At 46.1% G+C, this 9,146-nt stretch overlaps 1 protein-coding gene across 1 annotated transcript; it reads left to right on the plus strand.

The window, feature by feature from the left end:
• The first annotated feature begins 2,033 nt into the window (after nt 1–2,033).
• Nucleotides 2,034–6,997, plus strand: LOC123054179 (GDSL esterase/lipase At5g55050-like). Its single transcript, XM_044477891.1, has 4 exons — nt 2,034–2,407; nt 5,743–5,879; nt 5,961–6,456; nt 6,544–6,997. The coding sequence occupies exons 1-4, from the start codon at nt 2,110–2,112 to the stop codon at nt 6,747–6,749; spliced, it is 1,137 nt and encodes a 378-aa protein (XP_044333826.1). The 5' UTR covers nt 2,034–2,109; the 3' UTR covers nt 6,750–6,997.
• The last annotated feature ends 2,149 nt before the right edge of the window (nt 6,998–9,146 follow it).

The raw sequence follows: 9,146 nt of genomic DNA on the forward strand, positions 1-9,146 counted from the left end.
TGCACACATTTTTATAATCCAATGTTTGTATAAGTAAAATATTCATAATTAAAATCTAAAGTCTTGGTATGAATATTTAATCGTGTCTAATATGTAAATTATATATTCTTTTTAAATATAAATCATGATTAAAAATTATACACAAGTGAATATTCATAAATATTTAATAAATGTTGTATTCATCATTTTGTATAATTTAAATATAAGTATCATTTTGTATAATTTAAATATAAGCCACGAGTGTATAATTCTTTTTGTATTCATTAAATTTTTTTATTTAATAACGTTTTAAATATCTGTATTAAATAAATATATTTTATGTAATACACAAGTGTATATTTCATAAACTGTTGATTCTACATGTTACTTGTATTAAGTCACGTCATGTGCACGACACATATTTAGTTGATAATCCCGGACGTTTTCAGTATAAGTGAAATTGCATCTCATTTTAGACACGTAAATGTTCCTGTGGCAGTGGTTGGGTATTTCTTGTGCGTACCTAAGCTAGCTAGATCGAAGACCCACCACCCGCTTCTGTATTTCGCTCCTCACTGGAACATATTTTTGGTACCAATGATGATTTTTTTCTGCAAATAAACAAAGGCGAGGCTGTTTTACGCAAGAACATGTTGCATCAAGTGCCATCTTGTCACTGACAGTGGGCCTTGCACACTCTGGCGTGCCAAACAAGCATCGGATATGTCCGCATACGGGATATGTGATCGTATTTGCACGCTCGCGCAAGTTCGATAACCAGAATCACGTATTTTACAAGTTTGTGCACTAAACTGATCGTCGCGTGCAAGTTTTAAGACTCCCAGTGTATTTACCTCTTTATTTTACCAAGATTGACAGTTTTATGGCCCAAGGTGCCTCATCGTACCGGAAGCCGACCCATGTCCCCTAGGTCGGTTTAAGCCCTCGGCCAACGACGTACCAACCTATGCGCCTATTATAGAGGAGGACCCAAAAGACTTAGAGTACATGACAATGACAAGTCAACCGACGTTTAGGAGAACTCCTCCCTAACTCTAACCGATTAGGATCCTATAACCCTAGACCCCGGTACCCATATTAATCAGGGATTAGCCTATGCGATAGGAACAGAGCCTGTTGTTATGGGCAAGAAATGCCCATTGGACCTCCCTGACGAATGCAGTCACGTACCTGTGTACGTATTACCTCAATATTCTACACGCGGATACGTTGGTAAACAACAAAGTGTTGGCCCTCGACGAAGTAGCGAGCGGCCGAGGCCCGAGGGCGCTCCGACCACGTCCCGGTCGGCGCTGATACATTCCATGCGCTTGTTCACAGTGTCAGGCTGTCAGCTCGCTCGCTCGCCATCCTCGGGGTCGCGGGCACGTCGCTTCTCGGTCTCTATCCAGTTTGTACGTATCCACGCGCTGCCAGCGGCTTGCAACCGCGCGCGGGCTGAAAATCCAAGCCTCTGAATTTCTTGTCTGCACTAGCAGCCGATGCAAAGTTCTTCACCACTCACTACCATGAACTTCCTGGCCTATGAAGTACTAGTATAATTTGGACTGAACCATAGGGAGTAGTACGTTTTAGCTCAAGGTCGCCAGAAGCCAATGGCAGGTTGCCACCGCAAAACTCCACTTGTTTGGGAGTTTATTACGTAGTACTCCGGCAGCTAGTTAGCTAGCACGGAACAAAAAGCATATCCAATTGTTGCACGGACCGCTACTGCGGCGAAGGACTCGAAGATACTGCCGCAGGTGGCCAATTGTTGCACCTCATTTGCTTATAATAGTCGCGTCATTCTTCGCGCCGTCTTGGGCGCGCGCACGGGTGTATAGCAATAAAAAAAATAGCGCGCTACAGCAAAATAGCTTCGACCTCAAAATATATTATTAGCGTGCTATTAGCAAGACGTTGTATACCGATATATTTAGCGAGACAATTCTCAATACGCTATAGTGTGCTATTAGCAACGCTATAATGCGCTATTTTTTTAGTGATATATAGGCGTGCTAATGCCACGTTCTAATGACCGCTCATACCAGAGACCGACCACCACCGAGAGGAAGCGGGGAGGCCGTAAGTGCGGCAGAGCGCGAGGTAAGCGGAGCTCCATCGGAACCAATGGCCGGCCATGGCGGGCCGTTCGCGCTCGTCGCGCTGTGCGTGCTCGAGCTTGCGCTGCGAGGCGCCTGCGCCGGCGACGCGCCCGCGCCCGCACCCGCCCCCGCCCCTGGCCCGGAGCGGCTCGTGCCGGCCATCTTCGTGTTCGGGGACTCGACGGTGGACGTCGGCAACAACAACAAGCTGCCGGACTGCACGCCCGCCTGCAGGGCCAACTACCCCAAGTACGGCGTCGACTACCCCTCCCACGAGCCCACCGGCCGCTTCAGCAATGGCTACAACCTTGCTGACCAGCTAGGTGCCGTCAAAACTTCCTTCTCCCTTCAGTTTTACTAGTACTATATCTTACCTAGGAGTATTTGTTAGAGGAGTTCAATGCACAAGGAAATTGAATATGGGCTTACTGATGAACACGTGAAAAATCTATGTTGTCGCGCCAGTAACGATCCAACGAAACTGTGAAAGGCTGCTGTCCTTGAGTCACGGGGTGACGATCTTGGCACTAGGCGCCAAACACCTTTAGTTAACGTTTTCTTTTCTGCCTTTCAGTCGCCTGAAGCAGACTATAGACAGAGCAGTGAAACCTCGTACGTACGATTTGACGTTGTCGGGAGTGAACAAAGAAACCAGTCCAGACATCCAAGGCAAAGCATAGCAACTGGGTTAAGTTGGTTTTGTGTTCATTTGTTGAAGTATTCCCCTTATACGGAAAAAACGCCAATTAGGGAGTACACCTTACAAAGATTACTAGATGATACCCTCACAATGTTCTCTTCTTTTTCGGGGGTAAAGGAGAATTTTTTTGCCGGATTGTTTAGCAATATATTAAGTGAGAATTGGTTGTATAGAACATGAATATGTAGAGTAATAATATGACAAAAACTGAAATAAATATGATTTGTGGTGTTTGGCAATTGTATAACTAGGCAATTTCCCCACGCGTTGCCGCGGGAATATAAAGATTAATTACAGATGGCTTATATATGAACAAAAAAAAATACATCAAAAGCTACTAATTTTAACATGTAAATATTCCGTACTTGCATTCTGTGTAAATCAGGGCATTTCACAACCTTTAGGAAGTAAATAAGTTAAATAATTATCTAGTCTACTACATATGTCCAATGACAAAAATAAACATATTAGTATGCTTTGCATGGGCTGAAAAAATTGTTAGTGTATGGTGAAGTGGGATGATTGCATGTTGAGAGAATTGGTGATAATGGAATAAGGTTTGCATGGGCTGAAAAATATTGTTAGTGGATGCTGATGTGGCACACCTGATGAGGTGAATCGCTTGCATGTTGAGAGAATTAGAAGTAGTGGAGATCAACTATTTAGGTATTATAGATATAATATCATAACAGAATGTAAATTCTCATGCATGTTTCCATGTGGAGGTGGTTTTTTATTATGCATGGTTGCTTGTTGTGCTGAAGCTTTCTCCATGCATGTTGAATCATGAGGTGGCATACTTGCATGTTGAGAGAAATAAATTAGTGGGGTCTAGCTATTTAGATACTCCAAAGTACTCTGGTGGCGTCACGTGGCGCAATGTATGTGTTGAACTAGCCATGCCGATGGTCCCACCAGTAAATCGACCACTCAGTGGATTAGGTTTCCAAACTATAACCTCGACTGGTTTCATGGCGTGACTCACCATGTCATCCTCAACACAAGCAAAAATCACCAACAACACTAGGTCTTGCATTTGAGCTCACTTTGCTCACACACTTTCCACTATCCTTGAACCCTCGAAGCTCTTGCAGCGGCAACAATGATCCCATTATTGCTGGAGGCAAGGGCAACTCTTAGCCCTGGTTTTCCTTCCTACCACCTCAAACCCTAGTTATAGGCCTTGCGCTTGCGACTGAGGACCGGAAGCAAATCATTAGAGCATCTACAGCCGGACTTGGCAAATCTGAGTCCTTAAACGCCCGCGGATGCGCCCGGGCACGGCCGCGGACAGTGACCAGTTATATGTCAAATAACTGATTCCACAATCAGATATCTCAAATAAAAACCTCAAATCCATACAATTACATGCAACGTAAACCTAATCTTAAGCGGAACCCATCTGGCCCCGCCGTGCCCATGTCCGGCGGCTGGCTGCGCCCCTCAAAGTGTTGGTATGGACACCGGCGAAGTAGATTAGGACATGGGACACGGGCCGGCTCACGGGACTCAAGGTGCCGCCGTCTGCCATGCCCTATTCCTACCAGGAGAGGCGGAGCGCAAGCCAGCCGGTCATCTCCTCCTCGGGGCTGCGTGTGATGAGTTCGGGGTCGACGGATCTGGAGGTGTAGGAATCGGATCCGCTACCCGCCATGCCGGAGAAGGCCGTAAATCGCCGGACGGGAGCTTGGGTGGCAGAGGGAAGTGGAGTGAAGTGGCTAGGGTTTGATCCGGGGAGCGGATGGGGAGGAATATGTTGGGTCGGGTGGGCCAGCGTGGGCTGGGTCCGACGTGGCGGACGCGCTCGGGCCTCCCCATATCTGCCTCATATTTGGGTTGGATATGAGGGGTGCCGGTCAGCCCTGGCGTTCGAGGCGGGTTTGAGGCGTCTGTTTGTGTCGCTTTTTTTTGACCAGTCACTGACCGGGCCGTCCGCCCAGGCGTTTGAGGCGCTCGGCTGTAGATGCTCTTACATGATATAATCATAGTGTACATAATGTTGAACTTTATTCATTCTCCAAGGGCCATTCTTTTTTGGAAAACAGGAAGGGCCACAAAGGACCCAGCTGGCATTAACATAACAAGATTATTACGACACAGTCTTTAAAATGACATGGAAGAAATAGAAAAATTTAGACAAGTCCTTCTAATCAACACAAAAGACCTCCAAGTAAACTCCTAAAAGGCAATCAGGTTCCTAAGCTCTACGAGCAATCTCCTTCTATTTACTATGGTGCACAAATCAAATGATAGTTAAAAAAAACAAGGAGATATTGCAACAACTTCAGCCAATTTGGCAACCCAAAAAAGAAAAAAAAAACTCAAATTTGTCTGAACCCTAATCCCCAAATTCACATATTCCTAGCTCGGTTCAGTCTGCAGTTAATGAAATGAGTTGTGTTGTGCTTGTTTTAGAATCGGTTGTGAAAATGACCATACAAGTAGGGTAAAAGTATGTCAAACAAACACTAAAATGGGAAAAAAAGGGTGAGAATCCACCGTAGTGCCAGACACATAGTCTTTTAGGCCTTGTACAATGCAAAATACTTGTATAGATGCTGAGTAAAATAAATCAAGTTTTTCTTAAGCATCCGTACTTGTTTCTATAGTAGGGATGCCTAATTAAACGTATATTCTTTATAAATAAGCATTGGTGCTTTAAGGAAAAAAAAATCGGTTTATTTGTGTAACACTTCCTCCAAGTATCTTGCACTCTACAAGGCCTATAGGGGGCCGCCGGGGGTACTCTTATAAAATATTATATATGGTGACATAAAAAGTAGTAAAAGCAAATGCCAAGTCTAGTTATTTAAAAGAAATTTCTGAGCCACTGAGCATTAACACCTCAGCTAAATTTTGACGTTCTTTTGTGGTTCTTTCACTATTCGCAAAGTACCCTTGCAAAGACTATTGAGGTGACCAACTTGTTGTATTGTGTATACATGTGTCGACGACCAGCTCAGTTTCTTGGATTCGACGAGAGCCCACCCGCTTTCCAATCCCTCCCGGAGAAGGGCATCGCTCGACAGATGAAAAACGGCATCAACTTCGCATCGGGAGGGTCAGGCCTACAGAACAAAACCGGCCAAAAACTTGTAGGCACAGCAGTGACTTACTCTATTTCCAGCCAAATTGTTCGACATAACGAAGTCACCGGCTCCGGTTTCTTTGCGCAGTGTGGGCAACTGCTCTGCATGGCAGACCAAGTCGGGAAGTTCACGTCGGCAGTCAAGAAGATGGGGAAGGGCTCGGGCGACCTGCTCTCCAGATCCCTCTTCTTCATCAGCGTCGGCAGCAACGACCTGTTCGAGTACGCCGACCCCGACAGCCCGCCCCCTAAGCGCAACGACACCGCCTTCTTGGAAAGCCTGGTCGCGTACTACAGGGGCTACCTGCAGGACTTGCACGCGGCCGGGGCGAGGAAGTTCAGCATCGTCAGCCCGGCGCTGGTGGGGTGCTGCCCGTCGCAGAGGGCGATCGCCAAGAAACACGATGACACCGACGAGTTCGGCTGCCTCGGCGCGGCGAACAACCTCTCCAGGCAGCTGTACCCCATGCTAGCCTCGATGCTTAAGGACCTCAGCCGAGATCGGGCCGGCATGAACTACTCCGTCTCCGACTCGGCGACGATGGCCGAAATGATCTTCAAACCCGGCGGCGGAGCTGGCTTCGGTATGTCGGCAACACCCTCACATTTTACTTGAGACAGTAACGTGTCGGCATGATGCTAACACCGTGCGTGTCGTTGATTTTCGGCAGACCTGACGGTGATAGACACGGCGTGCTGCGGCGGCGGCGGCAAGTGCAACTCCTCCGCCAAGCTCTGCCACAACCGCGACAACTATATGTTCTGGGACAGCTACCATCCAACGAAAGCCGCGTCGGGGCTGGCCGCGATGGCGCTCTTCAGCGACCCCGGCATGTACGTCCACCCCATCAACGTGGAGGCGCTGGCGGAGTCGTAGTGTGGAGGACCGCGAGCGATCTGGCCGTGTGTGCTTAGACAGTTCTTATCGAACCAAAAACTTAATTTCCAAATAGCCGCCTCAAAGCATAGCTTCCAAACAAATTCTGAGTTTTTTTAGGTTGCATTTCTAAATGATCCCCAGAATTTAATTTCCTAAAGCTTTCCTTTTGTTATTTCTCTCGTCCTATTGCGTATGTAAATCTCATTTCGGCGTGCATTTCAAAAACATTTCAATTGTCAATGCACGAAATCAATTTCAAATCACGCATGTTCACGGATTGTACCGCAAGCAACAACGCAGTTCATCCAAGAAGTGCTTGGGTCACATGTGTGAAATATGGAAGCGTTCCTACTCTCCAAACAGGGAGAGCCGCAGGTATATATTGATTCTGACGAGAGACGTCTCGTGGCGTTACATGGAGAGATCGTTGGAACGACCTCAGGAGATACATGCGGGATAGGGAGAAGAGATATAAAAGTTAAACAACAAACCAGCTCTATCCCTAACTACCTGACTTGATATACAAGATATGTAACGCATACAATGTACCGTGACCATATGATGTTTAACACTCCCCCATAATCAAAACCGAACTAGGTTGAGATTACGACGAAATTCTTCAAAGCTTCTAGTTGGTAGTGCCTTTGTGAACCCGTCTGCAAGTTGATCATTGGATGGAATGAACCGGATCTCCAACTCTTTGTTTGCAACTCTTTCTCTGACAAAGTGAAAGTCTATCTCGATGTGTTTAGTTCTGGCATAAAAAACTGGATTAGCAGACAAGTAAGTTGCTCCAAGATTGTCACACCAAAGAAGTAGAGTTTCGGTTTGCAGTATTCCAAGCTCATTTAATATAGCTTGAACCCAAATGATCTCAGCTGTAGCATTTGCCAATGCTTTGTACTCAGCTTCAGTACTGGACCTGGAAACAGTAGCTTGTTTCTTTGCACACCAAGAAATCAGATTTGGTCCATGAAAGATAGCAAATCCCCCCATGGACCGGCGATCATCCACACAACCAGCCCAATCCGCATCAAAGAAGGCACTGACTCGAGTGGAGGAGGATCGATTTATCGTGAGACCCATGCTTACTGTATTCTTTACATACCGTAGGATGCGTTTTGCTGCTGTCCAGCAAGCTGTGGTAGGTGCATGTAGAAATTGACAAACTTTATTGACTGCAAAGGAAATGTCAGGCCTAGTAAGAGTTAAGTACTGAAGTGCACCAACAATACTCATGTAGCTAGTACTATCTTCCTGATTCAGGAGTTCTCCTTCTGTCAGGGAGAGAGGTTCTGAGCTAGATAGAGGAGTTGGTGAAGGTTTGCAATCCTTCATGCCAATTCTGCTCAATAGGTCAGTAACATATTTTCCTTGTGATAGATGGGTGCCATGCTCAGTCTTCTGTACTTCAATACCTAGGAAGTAGTGCAAGTCTCCTAAGTCTTTGAGAGCAAAGTCTGTCCTGAGATCATTTAACAGGGCTGTCACTGCTTCACTAGATGAGCTAGTAACAATAATATCATCGACATAGATGAGAACAAACATGGCAGTATGAAACTTATTGTAAATAAACAAAGACGTGTCAGACTTGGATGGAGCAAAACCAAGTGCTTGCAGTTTCATACTCAACCGAGAGTACCACGCTCGAGGAGCTTACTTGAGTCCATACAGGGCCTTGTCAAGCTTGCAGACATGGAACGGTGCATTTTTGTCCTCAAACCCAGGAGCATGTTTCATGTACACCTCTTCTTCCAGAACACCATGAAGAAACGCGTTCTATACGTCTAGCTGTCTGAGACACCATCCCCTGGAAACAGCAACAGAGAGTACAAGGCGAATAGTAGCGGCTTTGACGACATGACTGAAAGTGTCCTCATAGTCAATGCCATAGCGTTGTTTAAAACCCTTTGCAACTAGGCGAGCTTTGTAGCGGTCAATTCTACCATCAGATTTTCGCTTAATTCTGTAAACCCATTTGCAGTCAATGAGATTTGTACCTTCTCGGTGAGGGACTAGGTGCCACATCTTGTTACGTTGCAAAGCCGATAATTCTTCCTCCATTGCATGTTTCCATCGTGAGTCTCCAAGAGCTGCAACTAAAGTTTTAGGCTCACTAGATTCTCCTGTCAAACATGTGAGACCATATTTGGAAATATTCTTATAATTGATTCTTGTAGTAACTCCCTTTTGTAACCTCGTATGTGGTGGTGTAGGGGGCGCTGCAAAGGGCGCAACCACATGAGATCCAGGCGACCGGATCGGATCAGCGATCGGATCAGCCGCAATAGATCCCGAAGGCGATCCAGGAGCGCTGACAGCACCGGATCCCGAAGACGCATCGTGGGCCGCACTGTTGGGGAACGTAGCATGCAATTTCAAAAAAATTCCTAT

Source organism: Triticum aestivum, chromosome 2D (assembly GCF_018294505.1).
Source record: "Triticum aestivum cultivar Chinese Spring chromosome 2D, IWGSC CS RefSeq v2.1, whole genome shotgun sequence".
Classification (NCBI taxonomy): domain Eukaryota; kingdom Viridiplantae; phylum Streptophyta; class Magnoliopsida; order Poales; family Poaceae; genus Triticum; species Triticum aestivum.